At 33.8% G+C, this 23535-nt stretch overlaps 1 protein-coding gene across 1 annotated transcript in view; it reads right to left on the minus strand.

The window, feature by feature from the left end:
* RP1 (RP1 axonemal microtubule associated) overlaps positions 1–23535 on the minus strand; it is a 211981-nt gene that overhangs the window by 14174 nt on the left and 174272 nt on the right. The window contains exons 43-52 of the mRNA XM_087707060.1: positions 21682–21814; positions 15690–15841; positions 11470–11722; positions 9940–10178; positions 9507–9633; positions 7855–8003; positions 4742–4949; positions 3527–3586; positions 3125–3303; positions 2297–2513 (exon numbers count right to left, since the gene is read on the minus strand). Of these exons, the coding sequence (XP_087563186.1) occupies positions 2297–2513; positions 3125–3303; positions 3527–3586; positions 4742–4949; positions 7855–8003; positions 9507–9633; positions 9940–10178; positions 11470–11722; positions 15690–15841; positions 21682–21814 (1717 nt within the window). The remainder of the gene's footprint in view (positions 1–2296; positions 2514–3124; positions 3304–3526; positions 3587–4741; positions 4950–7854; positions 8004–9506; positions 9634–9939; positions 10179–11469; positions 11723–15689; positions 15842–21681; positions 21815–23535) is intronic.

Raw genomic sequence — 23535 nt, forward strand, 5'->3', positions numbered from 1 at the left:
CATTCTGATCCCAATTATGGTCTAAGTCCAGGATTTGCTTCAAAGGCACAACATAGAGTAAAGCTCAAGTCCAACCTGAAGGTAACCTGAACATGCCTGGCCATCATGAGACCACATGCTCAATTCTACACCCCATAGTTACCTGGAATGACATGGTAATAAATTGATCTAAGTTACTTAGACCATATATATCACATAGATTAGTTCCATTTTATAATTATGATTATGTTTCTTTGCTATAAATACAAATTTTAGAATTAATCATGCAGAATTTTATTACATTTATTTTGATACAGTAATTCAGCCTGTTCAGAACCCTTTTATTCTGATTGTTTTATTAGTGCTGGTTCCTCTTTCTAGTTTTACATTTATTTGTATATTTCAAGTCTGAATGGAAGTAGAAATTTTAGTATATATATTCAGTATATATTTTACCACTAAAGTTAAATAAATCTATCCATTCTGTTTTACAGTCTCACAGTCCTTCACCAATAAGTATAAATCGACAGTATTGCAGCCACTCAACCAAATTGGCTCTCTGGTATTAATAATAATAAACTAAGTGGTTTCTTGAGAAAAGAACTCTTTGCCAACATCTGGACAATGTTTTTACTGTCTGTAGGAACTAAATAGCAGATGGCTGATTGGCTGGAAAAATGGAAACACACAGCTACAGTATATCGAGCTAATAAGCATTACAATGATAAATATACCAAGCAGTAAAATTCAGAAATCAACAGCTACAAAAGTATTAAGCTGATCTGGTCTCACTGAATTAGAAACAGAATTAGCTTGAATCAAGCACTCTAATTCAACTAGCTTATACAACTACTAATATTGCCGTGTCAGACAAATTTAATATTACTGGTGAAATACTAGAAAAAACCAAATATATTGTATTTTAACAAAGGATTCTTCTGATCCATGTATTAAATTATTTTGAGTCATTTTCAGTTCAGTTACATAAAATATTTAGCATTTAATTTAACATGACTAATGTAATTTAATAAAATATTTGAATTCAATGGCAATTATTTTCATTCTTCAGAAATACAAATTCATTTTTGCAAATAATATATATGCATACATTACTACTTTTTTCCCCAAAGCACTCACCAATGTTTACATCTAATACCCAGTTTCATAATTTAATATTACTTATACATTCACGATAAAAAAGCAACATGATAAGATTTTATAACTAGAATATGGCAAATATCCAGATTGTGATTTAGATCCATTTCTGTCATTATTTGATGGATATATGTTTTCACATGCATATCATTTCATATGAAATTCAGTAACAGTTGAATACATGTCTATACACTGTATCTCATTGTAGATATGATTTTAAAAATGTATGGGGAATAAGAAAAGACTGTACTATTAACAAGTTGGAATGTCTTCACATTGCTTTTATTACAATTATCAGTCTATATACAGTTGATGATAACTGGCTTTTTATCAGCATTTCATTGATTTGCAGTAACAATATGGACATAACATGGGATATGTCCTTATTTATTAAATGAAGTGAGAGCCTACTACAAACAACCTAGGGTGCCACCACCAAGAAGCCTTTTTTTCATGGACTTACCACATGTACTTCCCTAACATATTCTCCTTTTCTGTCCTGGTGGGCTGAATGGGTGCAATGGGGAACAGTTGTCTTCAACTAGACTGCCCCCAACCCATAGGGCATTAAAACCAATAATCAATACCTTGACTTGTACTCAGAAGCAGATTGGTAGGCAGGGCAGTTCCCACAAAAGAGGTGACACATACACAAGTCTAGGCTTGTAACAAACTGTGTGGTCATTGAATTCTGGTTCATCTGAATATTTTCTAGATATTATGACAGCACCACTACAAATAGTAGCAAGTACCAAAAATGGAGGTTGAGGACTGTTCCAGTCTTTCTTCACAAAAGTGAAGGGAATGCAACTCTCATATGGCTATGACATTAGACTATTGTATAAGTAATGTATAGAAACCAATATATCTTTCAAAAATACATCTTTTCATCTTATATCAGTAGAGTGTGCCCTAGACCTTTAAACTACAATATAATGGAAATAATTATACCTCTTTCTCCTCTCTAGTATGAGTGTCTGTCAGTCACCAGTTTCTCACACACAAACTAATCTAATGGAATGCTTAACTTTAAAATATTGACCTGAAAATAGTAATCTTTTTCAATATATAGAGGCATTGTCATTTTATGGTACAATTAATTAAAGGAAATTTAGATGGATCCCCTTGATAAGCATTTGGCCAAATGCCAATGGATACATACCAGAAAGGGCTTTCCTTAATGGCCATTCAATAGGGAACTCAAGCCACTGGTCTCTATTAAGAAGAGGAAATGTTTCATTTAATGAGAGACTAAAGGTATCCAGGGTTACAGTGTTCTGGATTTTGCAATGATGAAACAATTGCCATATGCTTTCTTCCAAGAGATGAACTCCAATTTTCACTTTATAAAGTGTTCCTAAATCAGATGGGAAATATACCTAAAAGAGAATAGCAGAATAAGTAGTTTTCCATTGTGATTAAAAGGCCATTAAATAATATTTTGAAACAACATTTTCTTAGGCATTGTCTATTCCTGCTGATCCCATAGGCTAAAATGGAGAGTTCAAAAAAATCTTATTTTCTAAGTCCACATCTTCTTTTTTTAAAAGCATGGATTGATAAATAAATAAAATGATGTGAAAATGCATTTTTTTTGATATTCATATGATAATATACATTAGTATTATCTTGTATTGACTGGTTTTTCTTAGATGTGTTCATTATAATACACCATTAAATCACATTTTATAAAATTATCAACCAAATCAAAAAGAGTAAAGAATTCAAGACTGAGTGGTTTTTTTGTTTTGCACAAAGCAAGATTCAAATAGACAGTAATCATAGCTCACCAGCCATAGGGTAGGAAATTGAAAGGAAAGAATGAGAGATAGTCACTGTTGTGAAATCACAAGATCCTGCATTGTGAGACAGTTGCTTCACTCTACCTTACCTAATTGTAAAACTAAGATGGAAAGATTTCTTTGTTAAATTGAAAAGCTACTGTGTATATGTTTTATCTCTATACAAATAATTTACACATTGATTTTACATCAAACATTAATTTGTCATCAGCTTGAATTCCTGTTTTGCTCATCAAAGAAATTGGTTCGGATTTGCCCCTGTTTCCATAGAACACCCAAATCAGTTTGGTAATGTTTTCTCCAAATTCTTCAAATGCTTTTGATGAATCTTCACGACATGTAGTGAAAGATATCTTCCATAGACCTTCTGAACAAATAAAAGAAAATAGCATTATGGAAAGAATGTTCAAATTGGTTGAATCTAGTTATCTATTAATCAGTAAATATGTTACATTAGAATGTTAGGAAAGATATTTAGCTATTTAACCATAATGATAAAAACTGATATTGCCAAAAATAGCAAATTATTTCTAAAATGAAATATTTATTTAAACAGTCTGAGGCTTCATGGATTGATGTTACATAAATACCTGATTTCATGTTTTGGCTTGATAACAATGAGGCAGTTGTGCTTCCCTTATCCAGTACTTCTAATTATAAAAAATATAAAAAGATAGATATTAATATTTCTTTGTAAAAGAATAGTAGACATTTCTGAACTTACATTCAAATATTTGATATTCATATTTTCCTTAGAGAATTGGAGAAAGTTTCGTGGAAGGTTAATGGAATCTGCTGTGGTTCTGACTCCATGCAGAACAAATATAGGTTTGCATCATCAGTTAAAGTAAAACCAATGCCATAACTTACTGTACTGTGTAGCTGGGGTCTTAATGGCTTAAATATGCTAATATATTGAAAAGTAGAACTGATTGAGTGCACCAAGCCATTTCTTTGGTCTTATACCAGGAAAGCAGGAATAGTTATTTTTATATAGAAGATTTTTTTTAACTTAAAATGAATCCTTTCAATGCCTCAAAGTGTCTAGGAATAAGAAACAGGAAAGAGAAGAATTGAGAGTGAAGATGAACAAGAGGAAAGAAAAGGCAAAAAAAAGCTGATTTGAATCATAATGTTTGATAAGCTCATACTTGGAGCTATTGATAGAATAAAGCTTAAGAATGTAATCAGCAAGATTTTTGCCATTGCATGCAGCTTCTCCTGTCTCTGGGTCCCTGAAATATGAAGGAATGGAAACATGGGTTTTTTTTTGTTAAATAAGGGGCAATTCCCAGAATGCAACAAATATGATTGCATGGCTAACTTGGAATATATAAAACAAATGGAAACTTTAAAAAAAACTTTTAAAAAGTCTTTTTTGTTTTTCCGTAAGTATCTTACTAAAATTTTGAAAAACCAAAGGTACAAGAAAGAATGAAAATTTCCCATTGATAACAAATAATAGTTTATCAAACATATCAATATCTCTCCTGAGCAGTAACTATAATTGAGACTATTTCTTGATATTATAGCACTTCACCCAATGCTTTTTGAAGGCGTCACAAAGACAAAAATAGTTGATAACAGACACTTTCACAAATTTATGTTGTACTTGGTTGCAACTTGCAACATTTCATTAATATTCTACAATCTTATGGCTAAGTTGGTTTGTGCTGTTGCTGTCATAAGCAAATATTCTGCATAGTGTACTTTCTGTTATTTGAGCTTAGAATAAATGTTCTGCCATTCAGAAGGAGACTCTTTACAACGGCTCTCAAATGAGAAATGTCTTAGATAACACTGACCGTTAGCATTCAGAGTTAGTGATGCATATTTTTTCTTTTCATTTGTGTCTCTCAGCCATGTCTGTGAAATAAAGAGTGTCTCTTTTCCTTCATATTGTGGTTCTTTCACCATAACCTTCTGGAGGTGCCAAGCAGAGCCTTTTCCTTTTTCCACAATAAGCTGACACAGAGTTCCAATATCTACTGCTTCTATGAGAAAAACATCCACCTAGAAGGACCACAGTCAGCATACCAAAGACTTAATAAACAGAAGAATGAGATTGATACAGCCACTATAAAACTGTCAAGCATATAAAAGCAACAGGAAAGTGAAGCTCAATGCTTTATTCTTATTTGACAACTATTAATCTGCATGCCAGCACCACCTTCCCTGATGTTCTAGAGGTGCTGCCAACCTTTAGATTACATTTGTAACAAAATTCTTCTCTGCATAGCTCTGAGACCCATTAATTCAGCTATATGAACAATTTCAAATCCATATAATGTATAAGCTTCCCCCCCTAAATCAGCACCATTGCAATCAGTTTGTGCAATCTACAATTGACAGCCCAATTGTTGCTAATGTGATTTAAAAGTGGACCACACTTAAAAATGAAATAATATATTTAGCATCAATTTATTATCTTCTCCCCTTTTTGAAGATCTGGCCAGTTTAAATTCAAGTTTAAAACTTATCAGAGCATTCAGAGGAAAGATAGGATAGATGCCCATCTATTATTCCCTAACTACAATAGGGTATTGATAGGCAATCAGATTACCTGTTACTGAGGTGCAAAAATTCTGATGAGATGTGTAATAATACAGCATACAGATATGCTGTGTTAATATTTGTGTCAGGGTTCCAAGTAACACTGGCAACAGAAATAAAACTCCAAGGCAAGCATGCTCCTCAAAGTTCCAGTTTATTAGAGATGTCATATTGGCACACCTGGGAAAACCCGAATCTAAAAGGGCCCCAGGTTTTCTCCACCCAAAGGAAAGCCAAAGTCCCTTCCCCTGCAACCACATGTCCATCACATGGTCCAATCAGGTCACCGTCCCAACTGGAATTGTTTCCTAGTCACGCCTCTCCAGGTGCAGGCTGAATATCCTTGACTCCCAGAGAAAAGAATGTTGTTATGGCTATACAACTCACCCTGTCTCCATCCAACCCCCCTCCCGTTTCCACAGCATACCCATCCACCAAGTCTGGCAGCCCTGAAGAGTCTTCAGGGATGTATTAACCATTAAGCAGACTAAACACGTGCTTAGAGACCCAGGCCCAAGGGGGCACCACAAAGTTGAGAAATGAAGATTTGTATAGTATGTACAAAGGAGGGGGGGACCAAGATTTGTCAGTGCTTAGGGCACCAGTGAGCTTTAATACACCACTGCTGAAGATCCAAAGTAAAAGATGGCCTCCAGGGCTGACTATTTGCTGTGATGTAACTTGAATTACTTATTCTATGTAAGTGGGTGAGATTATTGTGGCAGTATATGAATGAACTAAATAAATGAAATTAAATAAATTTTATATTTGAATGTTGTCATCAACAAATTTAACTAGGTTTAATATATCTGAGGCTCCAAAATTCCAAGCAACCATTAGATGGGTAGCAAGGAGATTCAAAACATTACACCATTTTAGTTGCATCAAATGATCATTAGGATTTTAGCAACAGTGATAGCCCTAAATTTAATAGTCGTAGAGAAAGCATTTCTCATTGACTCATTTTCAACTGAGTTCACCATGCGCTCAAGGCTTGGTTGGCCTGATGGGTCATATATGCTTTATGATCAACAGTTGGTGTTGGTTCTTCATTGGTTCTTCTTGACTTCTCACAAGGTTTCATTACTGTAAACTATGGTAGTTTTCCATATTTCCACAAAGATTTGGAAATAGGAGGCAGTAATATTCTTTCTATCTCTCAAATGGATTTCACATGGAATTTCTCTGAGTCTACTGGTTCTCAGAACAAGAGTGAAAATGTCGATCTAGAACTGGATGTTATCAGTATCAGACATCCCTGATCAGGATGCAATATGACTTCCTCAACTCTTCAGTCTAATTTGTCAGAAGTGTTACAGACATGGCTTGACTAAATTAGGATTAATTTATACACTATAAATGACCACCAAGTGTAATCCAAAGATATAAGTGATGTTTACATATTCTGAAGGGATTGAAACTTCTTTTTTCTATCCTTCCAAATTAACTATATTTGGTGCAGTGCTTGGTGGTCTTGAAGCCTAGCAGCTCTGTGTTTACATTGTCACCATGTCTAGCTAAAGGAAAGTAGTTCCTACTTCACCAGCTGCAATTCTTAAAACAGGGATATTGCTGACACCAAGATTTATTTCTCTATGACATCTTCAGGTAATTGTATGACACCTCTGAATGACTGCTTGCAGTGAGTAATGGACAAGGTAAAGGATTATTAATTGAAACAGATCACAGATAAAACAACAGTATTTGTTGTGAGGAGTAAATCTGCCTTCTCCAAATGGGAATATGCTCTTCCAGAAGGAATAAATAGCCAATTTGGGGAAGAATATAGGAATTATTTGTTCTAATCTTACAGACTGAGACAAAAGGCAGGAAGGCCCTTTATTGATTGATTTGCCAAGCATAGACATTTTCTTAAAAGGCCTTTTATTAAATTATAATTTATAATATTATAATCCAAAGAATATGGTTTTTTTTTTGTAATGTCTTCTGATATTTTTCCCGCAAGGCCATCTTCCTTGTTCCATCTCCATCGTCCATGCTACATCACATTCTCAATTAGCATTGTATTTACTATTATATATATCTCTAATTAGGACAAATATATATATATATATATATATATATATATATATATATATATATATATATATATATATATATATATATATATATATATATATATATATATATATATAAAAATAACACACACACACACATATATATATATATATATATATATATATATATATATATATATATATATATATATATATATATATATATATATATATATATATATAACATAGATAGATAGATAGATAGATAGATAGATAGATAGATAGATAGATAGATAGATAGATAGATAGATAGATAGATAGATAGGTTATTTATTTGAAAAGCTTACCTTTCCTTCAGAAAAGCATCCCTGCTCATTCTTGAATAATTTTCTCCGGCCTGTGTCTCCTATTGTCCCTTTTAAAGTGACATACACATCAGAGTCTGTGCCTGACTTTGGGGCTGAATCCGTTGAGATATATAGAATATATTGTTTAACTAAAACCAAAATAACCCCCAAATCAGTTAATAAACATATATTATAAAGATGGTAGATAGATGATAGATAGATAGATAGATAGATAGATAGATAGATAGATAGATAGATAGATAGATAGATAGATAGATGATAGATAGATAGATAGATGGATAGATAGATTTTGAAAGCTACGTTGTTCACCTTCTTGCTGAATATATGTATCTGTACCACAGGATATATACAGTATTTCTTATAGATCTGATTACCCTTCTTAAATCCAATAGACAAAGTTGAACACATATGTTCCTGAGAGTATCTATTCCATTGTCAAATGTTTATCTTAAGTTTCATGTCTAGATTTGGAATTTATGTCAATCAGTTCTAATCCTGGTTTCTGGAGCAATAGAGAATAGCTTGTACCAACATCTGAAGAAGAATATTTTATATACTGGAAAATAGTATCACTTAAAAGGTCTCTTTTCTGGACTGTATATATTTAGATCTTTCAAATGTTCCTTAAAGGATTTTGGTCTACATGGATACATTTCAATGTGCTGAAATGACTGGAAGAGACTAAGTATTCGTTCTTGTACATAAAACTGGAATTATGTGTATATATTAAACATATCACGGGCTGTTACTGCAGGGGTCCCATCAAATTAAATGTTAGTAATTATATTATAGTTTGTAGTTTATTTCATTGAGTTGCTAAGCATTCTTAGTAATCAGGAAATGTGATAGTGTAATACAAAGATAGGCTTTGCTTTGCTAAAGATTCATGCAAAACATCTTTTGACTCGCAAAACAACCTGCCTTTAGCCTTCTAAAATACACAGGAAGAAGCTTCAGAAGATGCATGACATGTACATGTAAGCCTCGTTGAGGTAGTTGGAATTGTTGACAGGGGCCCCAAAGCAAAACAATTCATATCCTATTTGTTCACAAGACAACTTTTAATGAAAAGTATGTCTTGCCCTATTAATTGTTTATCCACTACTTACATTGGCTTACAACAATGGAGTTTAATTCTAGACAACACAATATAAGAACAAACCACAACAGAGAACACAACAAAGAATCTAAATCACAATAAAAAAGAGTCCCATTATAACAGCAGGCTGATAGTCTTTCTGCTTTCCATCCTTTTTCAACTTTTCTTCCTTGGAGAAAAATAGCCTTGCATATGGCAAGAATTCTGGCAATTACTGTTAGTGTTGGCATTACACATAGAAGGAACCATGATTCAACCAGTTTAGTAAAAAAAATGATTGGAGCACTTTTCCCCCCAAAAGCAGAACCTCTAACTAAAAGTGGAATATAACATTTACTCTTCTTTCTTAACTGTTATTTGGCATCAGCTATAGCATCTGGTATGTAATTTTAAGAATTGATGCCTAAACTGGCTTACTATATTCCTTTCATTCCTGTTTCCTTTTTGTGTGACTTTTCAACTCCACATAGGAGGCAAATGTCCTTTATAAGCTTTTGTGGAAGTTGTTTTAATTGTTTGGTAAATAACAAACCTGTTAAAAACCTGGTGCCAGTTATCAGAATGGGAAATTCAACCACTGTGCATCCTTTATTATCTGGAAAATCTCGGTAGCAAGGTATTTCTAAAGTTTCCTTATTCTTTTTATTCTGAAGCTTCACCTATAGAAAAGAGGAAAATAAAATAATAAATTAAGTGAGCATAAAGAAAATGTGATTCCTTCCAAACAGTGTTGTTTTCCATTTCCTGCTATAGTATGGAAATTATATCATAATCATGTGTTGAATCAAGACTTAATATTTAGAGTTACTGAGATCAATGAGATTTGTTGTGATATGGAATGATTAAAAACCCATTCATGTATGGCTAATCCCAGATAATCATGTATGTCTATGAATAGATTTGTAAATTATAATAATAAAGAACATTTGTGTAAAAGTATATAGTAATGCATAATTAAATTTTACCTCATGACAATGCCATGTTTCTCTGTCTGAGTCTTCTACTTCCAAGCGAATTTTGCAAATCTTATTAAATTTCTTATCTAGCTCCAAAGATGTCTGGTAAATTTTAGCCCTTTTAAATGATCCTTTGGGAATGAAAACTGCAGCTGATGTACCTTTGTCATCACATACTGTCAGAATTAATTTAGAGTTCCCGTAATTATCTGACATTTCCCCAGCTATAACAGTGACATCCCAAATCCCTAGAAATCAACAAGAAATAATTTGTTTGCGATGCTACATCTGAAATGTAAAAAAAATGCTTAATTGTTTATCAATTCTGTAGTATAATTTAGAAGTTTTTAAGCTGGATGGAATAATTGAGAGTTTAATTACATTAACCTATGGAATTATACAATATTATAATTTATATAACACTCATAGTTGAATTATTCAGTAGTCCTGGGACTTGTTTTCCTCACAAAAGTGTCTGAGGAAGACACTATTTTCATTTTATAGAAATTTATAATTCAAATATAGGATTTAGCTAGTAACTGAAGACTTGTCATGGAAGTCCTTGTCACCATGCCCTCTGAGTATAAATACAATGTTATGTTTATGAATGGCACCATGCATGAGTTCAAAGTTGTCTCAGCCATGCATTACTTTGAATTAAAGATTTTCTCCAGTAGAAATTTAAGGTAACCAAATGAATAAACTGCTGCTTTTGTGAGCAAGTAGCCAAGGAAAACACTCTAGCAGATCTATATCCCTTGGTACTTGAATTCTTTTATTTGCCACACTCCTTGTTTTAGCTAATCACAATTAAAACAGTATTTCAAATATGAATGTGTATTGGTATAGTACTGCAGAAGAAACAGATACAATGTGTATGGAGATTCTCAGTAATCCAGCTCATGGTTGTCCCAAAGGTGCTTTTTTCAAAAGGTAACTGGACTTTCTGGTTGTTCTTCTCCTCCAAGAAGCTTCTTCAGCAGAACGTCCAGTTCTGAAAAAGAGCACTTTTGGGACAAACAAATACAATGATTTTGTATTTAATACAATGTATTTTTGAGTATATGTGTTCCAAAGAGTTTATTCCTTCTAAAATGGAATAAGAATATTGAGTTAATATTTGTCTTTGTAATAGTCATATGATCATTTCAATTAATCAAAATTTAAAGCACTATTCCCAAAAGTGACTGGGGGAAAGAAAGACAACTCAGCTAGAACAGGTGAGGAAATAGCCTGAAATCCAACAGCCTTAGGCCTCATGCATGGAGAATTCTATATTTTCTTTTCTCTCTCCATGGTGCATTCAATCCCCACATCTAATTTAAAACATTGATTATACTTTTTAATCTATCCATGTGCTTATCTATTTTTATTTAAATATTATAACTGCATTACCCAGCTTTACTAAATGCCAAGGATATACACTTTGCATTAAAGATATTGTTCTGATAAACCTGTCTTTATTCTCAGTTGATCCAACCAGGAAAGACAAAGATGCACCAAAACAGAAGCTTTAAAGCATTTTATTGTATATCTTACCATGAACATCTTTTGTCAGACTTTCTTTATTGGTTTTTCCAAGAAGCCACAGTTCTTGTTTCATTTTTCCATCATCAACACCACTGTCCAACCATCGCTGGCATGAGAATACATACTGACTATTGCTCTTCCCCAATTCTTGTATCAAGATTTGATCAAGGTACCATCCAGCTCCATAACCAGAGTTATTGTGTTCCACCAACACTGAGCTTAACATCCCAAGATCAACTGCTTGGATAGCAAAGGTACTTATCTGTTTTTGAATGGGAATGAAGGGAATTACCAATAGAAAGAAATCAGAAAGAAATCCATATTAATAGAAATGTAATTATAGCAACCAATTGTTTAATTATGTTTATCTATTTTTCTGATATTCTTTTAAAAGCCACTAAGAGAGTGCACAGGAAACCACAAAATTATGACATAGCAATAAATCTAAATTAATCAACAATAAAAATGCGATCACTCCAACAATATTAATGCAGTGGGACTTCCAAATGTAATATGGCATATTATAAAAGGTACGTCAACATACTTGAGGATAAATCACCAAAGCCTGAATTAGAAACCTTTTGCTAGTAGAATAATAGTCATTTGATAGTGGCAGAAACTGAAGGCCTTAATATGAGAGAATTTGTCTTCAGACTTGCACACAGTTTAATGTTTAACCTCAAAATCAAACCAGGAGCATTAGGGGATTCTGCACAACCTATTTTAGGGATGTACAGAATGGGTGACTACAGGTAAGGCCAAAAGGCAAAATCGCAACCCAGTAATGCAATCAAAGTTCCACCTGTGGCTCCTAACGTGACTTTTTTTAACCATATCCTACAATAACTATATTATAAAGAAACAAATGAAGCAAGAATCTTTCCATTCCATTTTGTGGTATTGAATCACATAATGACTCCTGTCTATTTGGATTTGGTTGAAATGTATTACACTTCTTCCTCTACAAAAAATTAGCTACAAATGAGCTTTGGAATATTCTAAGGAATATTTTAATGGACAGCTACTGTATAGAGATAAGTTATTCTGCCTCAGTAAAGCCTTTGCCTTGAAGGAACATGTTGCATCACCTCAGTGAAAGAAGACAATGTGACTTCACCCTGGTGCAACCAAACAGGCTTAAATACATCTTGCCTTTTATAAATCTGATTAAATTTATGAAATAACAAGATGCTTTAAAGGAGAAATTCAATCAAAAGTCTATTATATAAACACAACTATAAAGTATCCTTAATTCTCATAGGGAACATGGTGAAAGAGTAACTGTGAACCAGCCGTATAGTCTAAGCCTAGCAGCAGTGCCAGAGTTTTATGTACTTCTCAAGTCTCTTTTAAAGGAACATTTGAATGCTTCCAATGCACCCAATTTAACAATTTTATGAAAAACAGAATCTGGATTTCCTGCTATTTGGGTGGCTAATCCATGAAAAATATAACATGCTTTAGGTATCAACGCTGACCACCCAATATATTGCCTTCTCTGAAAATTTAAAGTCACATTTAGAACATTAGGGAAAACAGAATGGATGTATATTATTTGAGAGAGAAAAGGAGTAGATGGATAATAAGCAGCTTGGCACCCTCAATACAATCCTGGCTGATGTCTAAAAAAGCTAAACAAAGGATGGACCCAGTTAGTATTTGGATCACCACCATAATCCAGGACTTTTTAAAAACTGAAAAAAGGCAATGTAAAATGCTTCCCTGTTGTTGCCAAGACAGTAGAGTGAATATATTTATGTTGTTGCAAGAAATTAAGTTTGACTCAAAGGAGACTTTTCTTCAATGAATGATTATAGTAGAGACAAATTAAATACAACCTTAAGAAAAGAAATTGAAAATATTTTAACTTTTTAAAAATCAGATTTATAGATCTTTTAAAATCTAAATATTAATTATGATTACAATACTCTTCAGGAAATATTGCATTTTTCTTGGGGGAAAAACAGAAGAACTAATATTTTTACCTTTATATATTTAGTTATCATCATACGAAACAATTACCATGGCAAATGCTATCCTTAATGAGCAAGTATATGAAAAAGACCAAAATAGGTAACAGGCATGAAAAATTATATTGAAAATAACTTGGAACATTTTAGCACTTTTGAGTTTATTATGGAAATTGTAAATCCTGTTGTTCCAGTATATACACTCATGCATAATACTAATTCTGGCAATATTAATCTTCCTTTTATTTATTCCTTTCCAGTTTCAGATCTCTTATTAATTACATCCTATATCACAGTAACAACCGTAGGTTTGGGAAACAGCTGTCCAAGAGGCACTTTGTTATCGACAGATTTTCCTCATGATGGAGGAAATTTTAATTTTCACAATTTACTAAAATGAAATTTTATGTTATGCCATTTATCCCTTTGTGGAAATGCTAGCTGATAAAAGACAAAAGTGATTCTTTAAAATTGACATCTTTGATTTAAATTTTGCTTCAACTAGGTTCAAAGAACATTTCCTATTCATTTAACCCAGGGATCAAACTGGCAGCCCATGGGCCGGCTAGGTCACATGCAGGCCATGCCCACCCCAGCTCCATCAATGAGAAAAACATCATGAAGCATCATATGACGGCAATATGATGCCATAAGTTTGACACCCGTGGTTTAACCCATGAAACCAATAAAAGCAGCTAGCACAAGTGATATAAATCATTTTTGTTTGCCAAGATGTAATTAAATTCTGTTTTTTCTTTTATCAAATAACTTGTACTAATGTCTGAATAGTGATCACATAATTACAGAGAGACTGCAGCAGCTGCAATTATGAAGGTCCATCATAAGTCCTTCTCATTCAGTGCCATTGTAACTTTGGCTGCTGCATGAATAGTTGTTCATTGACAACTACCGTACCTACATCTCTAAAATAAGGAAAGGAAATGCAAATGATTTTTGCAAGGATGAATGGAAGTTTGGAAATTGACATTGCATCAATAGTAGTTTGATAACACTATCATCATCCTAGGGCAGGAGTGTCAAATTCGTGTTGTCACAGTGATGTCACTTGATGTATCAGGACTTTTCCCCCTTTGCTAAACTGGGGGTGGAAATGGCCAGTGCATGACGCATCCGCCTGTGGGCTGGGAGTTTGATAGCCCTGTCCTAAGGGGTAGATAAAAATTAGCATCTGAAAAAGTTTTTAAATGTCCTCTTAGAATTCTTCAATAGAAGACATTCCAGAAATCTCTTGGGTAAGTAAATCAATTGCTTAGCTAATTTTACATTAATTTTTAATTACTGGAGATCTGTAATCAAGCAGCAGGATATTGTGTTAATTAGATTTGATGTGACCAGAAAAGGGATATATTATACTGAACACAGATATCTCATGTTATATTTGTTACTTAGAATCTCTGCTGTTTAGCATTCAGACTTTGCTGGTCATTAATTTAGGAAATAGATATAACAATCATGGCATCCTGGTTTGATAGGTAGACCAATATTCACTAAAAGCCATAGCAGTATAATATCGATACCTTTCTTCTTCTCCACAATAGTTGTTTCATTAGAATTGCTGCAAAAAGCTACTTGCACTGGGATTTACATTTCTTTTTACCATAAAGCATTTTAATGACTTAAGCTTTTAAAAATGATAGTGAGGATTTCATGACTTACGAATTTGTACTAGAGGTGCTTTTGTAAAAGCAATGGACTAGTCTGCATTGAAAGCATTCAAGAATCCATTTTCATTGAAAACAAATCTGTCTGGAAAAGATCTTGAGTTTTGCAATATGATAGCTATTAAATCTTTTGATGCGTATGACAACATATTGAATGTATGAACATTAACAGATTGGTTTCATAATATTAAACACTTTATCAAATATCCTTTTATCCAGGATTGTAGTTCTTGGATGATTGAATGAGATAGATAACTAATTACTTATGACAGCTTAAGGATTGTCCTAATTTTCTACTAATATATGGCATTACACATGTTTTGTGGATTGTAGTAAGTGATATTTGTTTCATTCATTTTAGGAATGAGGGATAATTATGGAAACCAGATTTCAGATGTTTAGGATTGCACTTCAGAATTTTTCAGGTTTTCACATAATGGTATGAGTGACAGAAGTTTGAGGCTGTAATACTTTTCTCTTGTAACTAAATTGGTGTGTTTTGGCACAGGGCTGTTCCAAATTCCACTGAAATGTCTAAAAAATTTCTGAAGCATAACTACATGTGTTCCATACTTGCCTGACCCTTTTCAAACTGTGGGCATGACTTTGGATGCTTCAGTTGTCTTTTGTAAGAGTCTCCATTCTTTCCCAATAGTGTAATAAAGATATTTGCATCTGTTTCAGATGCAGGTAATGTTCCTGTATAAACATTGATTGAATAAGTAATTTCTGTAATAAAACATCAGATGAAAAAACATATGAAAAGAATCCATGTAAAGAGATAAAACAATCACTCACATATTCTTTCATAGACTAAATAGTACTTAGTGCTACAATATAAATCTGATCAGTGGTCTCAACTTTGGCAACTTTAACTTTAAGATATGTGGACTTCAGCTCCTAGAATTCTTTGGCCAGCATGCTGTGTATAGTCATATACAGACTAAAGCTGTATATTTAAAGTCTGAGTTGCTTGTAGACCTAAAGAAGACCCCAAGCAAATGTAAAATGGAACACTTGAAAATATTTGACAGACTTTAAACAATTAAAAATTAAAAGAAGAAAACTGCCTGTAAAATATACTCAAAACCTTTACTTTTGCTGTGCAAAGTATCTCTTGAGCATAGTAAAATAAAATCAGTATGCATGTCTGAGAACAATTCAAGAATCTGAACAACAGCTCAGTCATCCCTTTCTATTCCAATAGAAGATAACAGAGAAAATGCACATCATATTATAAAGCATTATCTGCTTTGAAGACTAAGATATCAGAATTAAAATGTTATGCATATTCATATTTCAAATATACAATAAATCATAGCATGCATTTCCAAGCCAGTATAAAAGATCTAATATGAACAGATAGATTCATACACTGTGTTAAACCATGAATTGTTTGTTTAGTAAAACTCAATATTTTTATTGAATTCACTAACTTTGTATTAAGTTAGTGCTATTATGGTTTGGCACAGTGTGTGAAGCCAACTGTTATCAACCTTGATACAGATGATAATAGTGTAAAGTGCTTGTTGTTGATGACTCGGTCATTCATAACCTATTCTGTCTTTTTCCATTGTTGTTCTGTATTTATTTACTTTACATAGAATGCAATCTTAACCCAATAATTGTGTGTGTTTAAAACAAAATGTATGCATAAAATAACATAAAGTAAAAATCATACTTTGGTTTTTTTACTTTTGGTACTTTTGGTCATAATTAAAAATGACCAAAGCTCCCCACAAACAGTCTTGCAGCATAAAAACAAACACACAAAATAGGCTCCAAAATGATCACCTGGCTCCTGAATGAAAAGTCTGGTGTTCAAGACCTTCTGGAATGCCAACAATGTGCTTTGGGGGTGGGGGTGGGGTAATCCAAATTTTTGGGAAGGGAGAGAAGGTTGTTACAAAGGATGTACCATGACAATGAAGGCATACTTCTTGGATACCACCAGTTGACAATGTTTCACATAAGAGTCCAGAGGATGCCTACCAGGCCAGAATTGGTGGCACAGGCATAAAACTTTAGAAAAAACAGCCTTGTAAAGAATGTGTTCCAGTAACAAATAGCAGCTTGGATTGACCTTAGAAACCTGCTGGTTAGACTTATATACCATTTTACAGCCATCTCTAAGCAATTTATAGAGTGAGCGTATTGCTCCCAACAATTTGGGTCCTCATTTATCCACCTCGGAAGGATGGAAAGCTGGCTCAACCTTGACCATGTTGAGCTTTGAACTGCCAAATTGTAGTCAGCCAGCAGTCAGCAGAAGTAGCCTGCAGTACTGCACTCTAACTACTGTGCCACTCTGGCTCATAAGGCATCCCAAAATGTATGTACCAGCAGTAGTTCCTGAGTGCATTGTAATAGTTTAACAAGGAAATGATGAGGGCATGAGTGATCTTGAGCACAACCTTCCAATCTAGGAATGGGTGCTATTGGATAGTAGATAACTTTAAGATAGCTGAGCATATAGAATCCTTACTATGCATTTTGGGACTACCTTGATCCCTTTTCTTGGACTTCTGTTAACTCTGAGGCCCCCTTAGGCCTGCTATTACTTTCTTTTTGAATTACTTTCTAGCTATAGTATGGATTAAAAAAAAAATCAGGTTTTCTATTTGTTTTAATTGTTAGATGATGGCACCATATATTGTGACAGGACAAGAAAATATATCAAAATGAGAATCACAGTGTATTATAAATTATTTTATCTTCTATGCAAGTATTTGCAATAATAAGGGAATTTTGAAGATTAGTTGGGAATAAGCAACTAATGGTGGGACTACTTGCGATCACCAAGAGCTCCAATTGCAACTTTTCAAAATTGTATAGACATTATTTCACTGTTCCCCAAGACACCGCTTGGGATCTCTAAAGTTAAAATTATTTGCCAACCAATGTTGAAAAATAATACAATATTAAAATCCCATTAAATAGTTGTGAGAAGCAGTAGTAGCAGTGAATGTGGATGAGTAGGTACAAAACACTGGTGGAATGCAAACGTTTTTACTATTGGTTCTGTGGGTGTGGTTTGGTGGGCGTGGGAGGGGAAGGATACTGTAAAATCTCCATTCCTTCCCCACTTCAGAAGGTTACTGCAAATTTCCCATTTCTTCCCGATCAGCTGGGACTTGGGAGGCAAAGAATAAATGGGCCACTCAGAGGTGGTATTTACCAGTTCTCTGAACTACTCAAAATTTCCACTACTTGTTCTCCAGAACTGGTCATAACCTGCTGAATACCACCTCTGGTACAAAATTAAAGCAGCAAAACTGACAACTTAAACTTTGTATCGTCCTCCTTAAAACTCAATATTCGTCCAAAATGGTATAGGGTCTCCTGCTCGAGCAGAGGGTTTGACTAGAAAACCTCCAAAGTCCCCTCTGTTATTTTATGTTCTATAAACTAATTTTTCCTAGTCGTAGTGGGATTTAATGGGCAAGGAAATGCCTTAAATGCCTGCAAATTTTGTCAATAGATTTGTATGCCGCCCAATCCTGGAGGACTCTGGGCGGCTTACATAAAAGACAGTTTAAAAAAGAAGATATTAAAAATTTAAAATATAAGACAGAACAAATTAAAACAGGACACAACATGCACTCGATCTTAATGGGGCTGAAGGTCAATCAAGATCATCAGCCCCAGGTCTGCCGGAACAGCCAGGTCTTAACAGACTTTCGGAAGGCCGAGAGAGTGGGGAGGGTCCGGATTTCAGGGGGCAGTTCGTTCCAGAGGGCCGGGGCAGCTACAGAGAAGGCCCTCTTCTGAGGAGCCACCAGACGACATTGTGCAGTCGATGGTACCCGGAGAAGGCCCACCCTGTGCGATCTTATTGGGCGCTGGGAGGTATGTTGCAGGAGGTGGTCATGGAGATATCCAGGTCCTAAGCCATGTAGGGCTTTAAAGGTAATAACCAGCACCTTGAAGTGTGTTTGGAGACCAATAGGGAGCCAGTGCAGCTCACGGAGGATAGGTGTAACATGGAAGCACTATGACCATTCTTAACTTTCAGTTCTCTAAAAGTGCAAAAAAAGAGCCTGAAAATACTACCCTATAATTTTGTCAGCCAGATTTCCTGTGGCCCTTAACTAGAAAGAAGGCCATTTAAAGAAAAAGAATAAAAGGCTACTCATTCTTACATGAAATAAAGAAAAATATAGCAGGACCGGGAAGAGATTTGCAAGTATATTTTTCTCATCTGATTAAATGATTCTATTATACCATAACTGATATGTAATTGTTAGAATGTAGGTACATTTTTATTCTAATTTTTTAGCAAAAAGAACAGACCTGCCTAGCTGAAATCTGGGACATGAGATTTAATTTGTAACACAATTCAGCTCTACAAGTTTGAGTACCACCTGTTTTCAAGAGGGGGAAATGTGCTTGATATACTAAGATTCTTGAACAAACATACACATAGCTATGACATCTGCCTCTTTTTTTTTAATACGGTACAGTACATTGCAATTTACCTTTTATTATAGTAGAAATAGTAGCTATTTTAGAAATAATTTTGAACATATGAAACAAATGTGTAAGAGAGTTTATTAGTGGTAAACCAAAGCTTGTTCTGGACAGATTTTTTTAATTTTCAGATTAATCATGTTATAATGATTCAGGTGTATAATTAAAAGTGATTTAGATCTTATATAAACTGAGAAACATTTTTTCCTTTTATATTGTTTATGGAATTAATAATACTACTTTTAATTAGAATCCTCAATGCACTGATTTTCATGAAAAAAAAAGATGCAGTTTGGTCAAAATTATCTGCTTTCTTCCGAACCTATTATATCATTACTGCCAATTAAACTAGTATAAGGAAGGAGATCAATCCTTTATATTGATCAACATTAATATTAGTTATTATGATATAAAAATCATATTGAAAAATATTTTGATTGAGTAAGGACTTATAGTTCTGAATATGTACTTTAAGGAACAGGACAAAATTTGCTCTCTATTTATAAAAATAACTGAACAAACAGTATATAGAAGTTACCCTTCAAGCAACCAGTTTTGCCAATCTATTTGTCTCTGAGTTAGAATAGGAAGGAAATGTCAGTGTTTGACCATCTGTATTAACCCTCTTTTTTGAAGAATTCTAGAAAATTTAAAAACACTTAATTTGAAACTAAGAGGGTTTAATTACGTCTGCATTTTAATTGTATGGAATGTAATGAAATTTATACATTAGGCATTATACAACACAATACAATACAATAGCAGAGTTGGAAGGACCTTGGAGATCTTCTAGTCCAACCCCCTGCCTAGGCAGGAAACCCTATACCATTCCAGACAAATGGCTATCCAACATCTTCTTAAAAACTTCCAGTGTTGGGACATTCACGACTTCTGGAGGCAAGCTGTTCCACTGATTAATTGTTCTAACTGTCAGGAAATTTTTTCTCATTTCTAAGTTGCTTCTCTCCTTGATTAGTTTCCACCCATTGCTTCTTGTTCTACCCTTTTTTGGGGGTGAAAATTCTATAATCCCATTCAAATCCAGTTAAATAAGATCTGCTGGATTTAAATTAACTAGTTATTTCATCCTGCAACACATGCAATTAAAAACTCACTCATTTCTAAGTAAGTATCATTACATTAACATCTAAATCCTAATAATGTCAATGAAATTAAACTGTTGTCTATCTTAAATGGTTTTGGAAAATAATAAAAAATAAAGGTTTTTTTCCCCATAAAGGCAATGTTCAGGTTTTTCTTTTTTTTAAAAAAACCCCAATATATTGTAGAAATGAAATTGTCCAAAAATATGCATAAATGTAATATCACATGATAGTATATGTGATTTTTAAGAAAGTCACTCCAAGTATTTTATTTTTTTATTAAATAAGTAATTCAGGGCAGTAACATACATAACACTCTTTCCTTCTGTTGTTTTTTTCCACAACTGTGTGAGTGAGATAGATTTGGCTAAGAGAGAATGACTGGCACAAAGTTACCCAGCCAGCTTTCATGCCTAAGGTGATTTTTAGCCCAGCAACTTAATTATGGTACTACATTACAACTCTCAGAAACTGAAGCACATGTCCTCATCTATATCAATTATCAAAAAAGAGATTGTATGAAATACATACTTTTGGACATATTTTTTCAAATATATCCTTTGATGTGCAGTCCTGAAAATGGCATACTATGTCACCATAGAACCTGGTTTTGCATATGTCACCAATTTATTTCCCCCCCTCCTCCCTGTTATTTTGTTTTTCATCCCTATTTGATGTAACATTTTTTGGCCTCCCTACAAACTTCTTCCCATGCCTAGATTTCTTCCTGGCCTCATCTGTGCTACTGTTCCTCCTCACATATGTTCATCTTTCATCAGTTTCATCACTTACTTTTTTTCCATCCCTCTCTAAAATAGCATAAAGATTTTTATCATTGAAGCCACCTGTTTGGAGAAGTATTCTCCCAGCAACCATCAGTATGACCGCAATGCCATTATCTGTAGTGTTTGACACCTAAGAGTTGTCCTTGATGTCATGTTTTGGCACTCCCAAGTTTGAAAGAAAGGGCTATACTGTGGTTATTGAACAACGTACCTTTGAGAGGAGCTTCATTTGGTCTTACTACTGCTAGTTCCGTCACAGTTTCTGACCCGTCTTCTTCAAAAAGCCATCGGTTTAAAGGGTGAAAGCCTAATTCTTCTTTTGTATCCAAGTCTTTCATCCTTACCTACAGGATAATAATAACCACATTTTTTGTTTCTTTTTTTCTTTGTTTTAATGAAGTAGTCTTGCATAGGTATAAGGAAGTAGGGGCATGTACAAGTAGTCCTTGACTTATGACCTTAATGGAACCTGCTCAATATAGTCATAAGTTATGATAGTCATAAAGCAGATCACTCACATGATTTTATGACATTTTTTGCTGCAGTCATTAAGCAAATGCCATAGTTGTAAGTGACTGCAGCGATTGTAAAGTGAACATAAACTGACTATGGGATGTGGGATGTTGAAACTACAGATTGGTTGCCTTGCGCTTATGCAAAACTTCAGACATCCAACAGCTGGGATGGTGTCAGCTGCTGCCAAAAATGAAGTGTAAAGTTCTTCAAACCAGCCTTGTTCTGATGAAAAAAATCTAAAGGAAGCCCTGTAAACTTTTGGCTCAGCTTTAGGGTTTATCTCACTTTCTCATCATGTTTTCTTCCAGTGTGCTGTCAAATTGGGGGGGGGGGGGGGAACCCGCTTTCCAATTGCTACTTGAAAATGGAACTCAGAAAGTTTACATTCTGAAATTGACAGTCGTCATTATACAGGAAATGACCATTTTTAATTTCAGGAAAAATAATCATTTCCTCATAGAATTGCTTCTTCACTTTTCTTTGATCTCTTCTCACTGGAAACTACCCTGCTTCAAATCATGGATGAGGTCTAATGAGTAGAAAGGGAAAGACAAATCTGATCCAAGTATCCAAATGACAGAAACAAGATTTGCCTTTTTTATGTTTTGAAATATAGAAGGCTGGATTTGATATTGTTCCTATAAGAATTACCTATTTATTTAGTTTTTTTCTAATACAACTCTGATACCTGGCTTTTTAAAAATATTGCATGATGTTAGACAAATAATAGTTTTATGGACCATATTATGTATTTGGTGCAAGAACAACTATTTTAATATTTTAAATGTAAGCTTTACATAAAGCTTCAGATTGACAGTTATTCAGAGAGGATTCTTTTATATAGCTACTATCAGGAAAAATACAGGATACATATTAGCAGCAAAGAGGGAACTTTACACTGCCTTATTCCTGCCATTTCAAAGTCTGTTTAAAATATTATTTTTAAAAGAATGATACATTGATACCTGTTACTTTGTTCCTTTTTGGGGTAAAATAAAGTAGAAAGCAGTAAAGCAAAGAAAGTAGGGAAGAAAAAGGATATAGAAAAATTTATACTAATATCATCCACTATGTCTTTATATATCTATAAATGTTAAAAGCTCTCTACACATTTACCTTCCAAACAATAACATCTCTATGGTTACTCAAGGATTCCTTTCACATTTATCCATAAATATACTATAAACTAGAGGATACAACATATCCTTGTTTTATTTTCTGCTCAGTGATGAATTATTTCACATATCCTTTATTTCAACCATATCATTTATGCCATTGAGAAACTTTCAAGTGAATATTACACAAAATTTCCATAATGCAAATCCATTCATTTTATCAAATCCTTTTCTGAAACCAGCATATGTATAATAAATTTAATCTCTCATATTGATGCATTTTTCCCCCAATTACTGACGAAAGTGTAAAACTCTAATAGGCACAATTTGTGTCGGTAAGTGCAATTTCCAAATTTTCCATATTCTCATTTAATTTTACTGCCCTTCCAGTTATCAGATGCAGTCTTCACAACAACGAAATAAATCACACAGGT

This window comes from Thamnophis sirtalis, unplaced genomic scaffold (genome assembly GCF_051295495.1).
Source record: "Thamnophis sirtalis isolate CommonGarterSnake01/CBP01778 unplaced genomic scaffold, rThaSir2_p1.2 scaffold_2, whole genome shotgun sequence".
Lineage (NCBI taxonomy): Eukaryota > Metazoa > Chordata > Lepidosauria > Squamata > Natricidae > Thamnophis > Thamnophis sirtalis.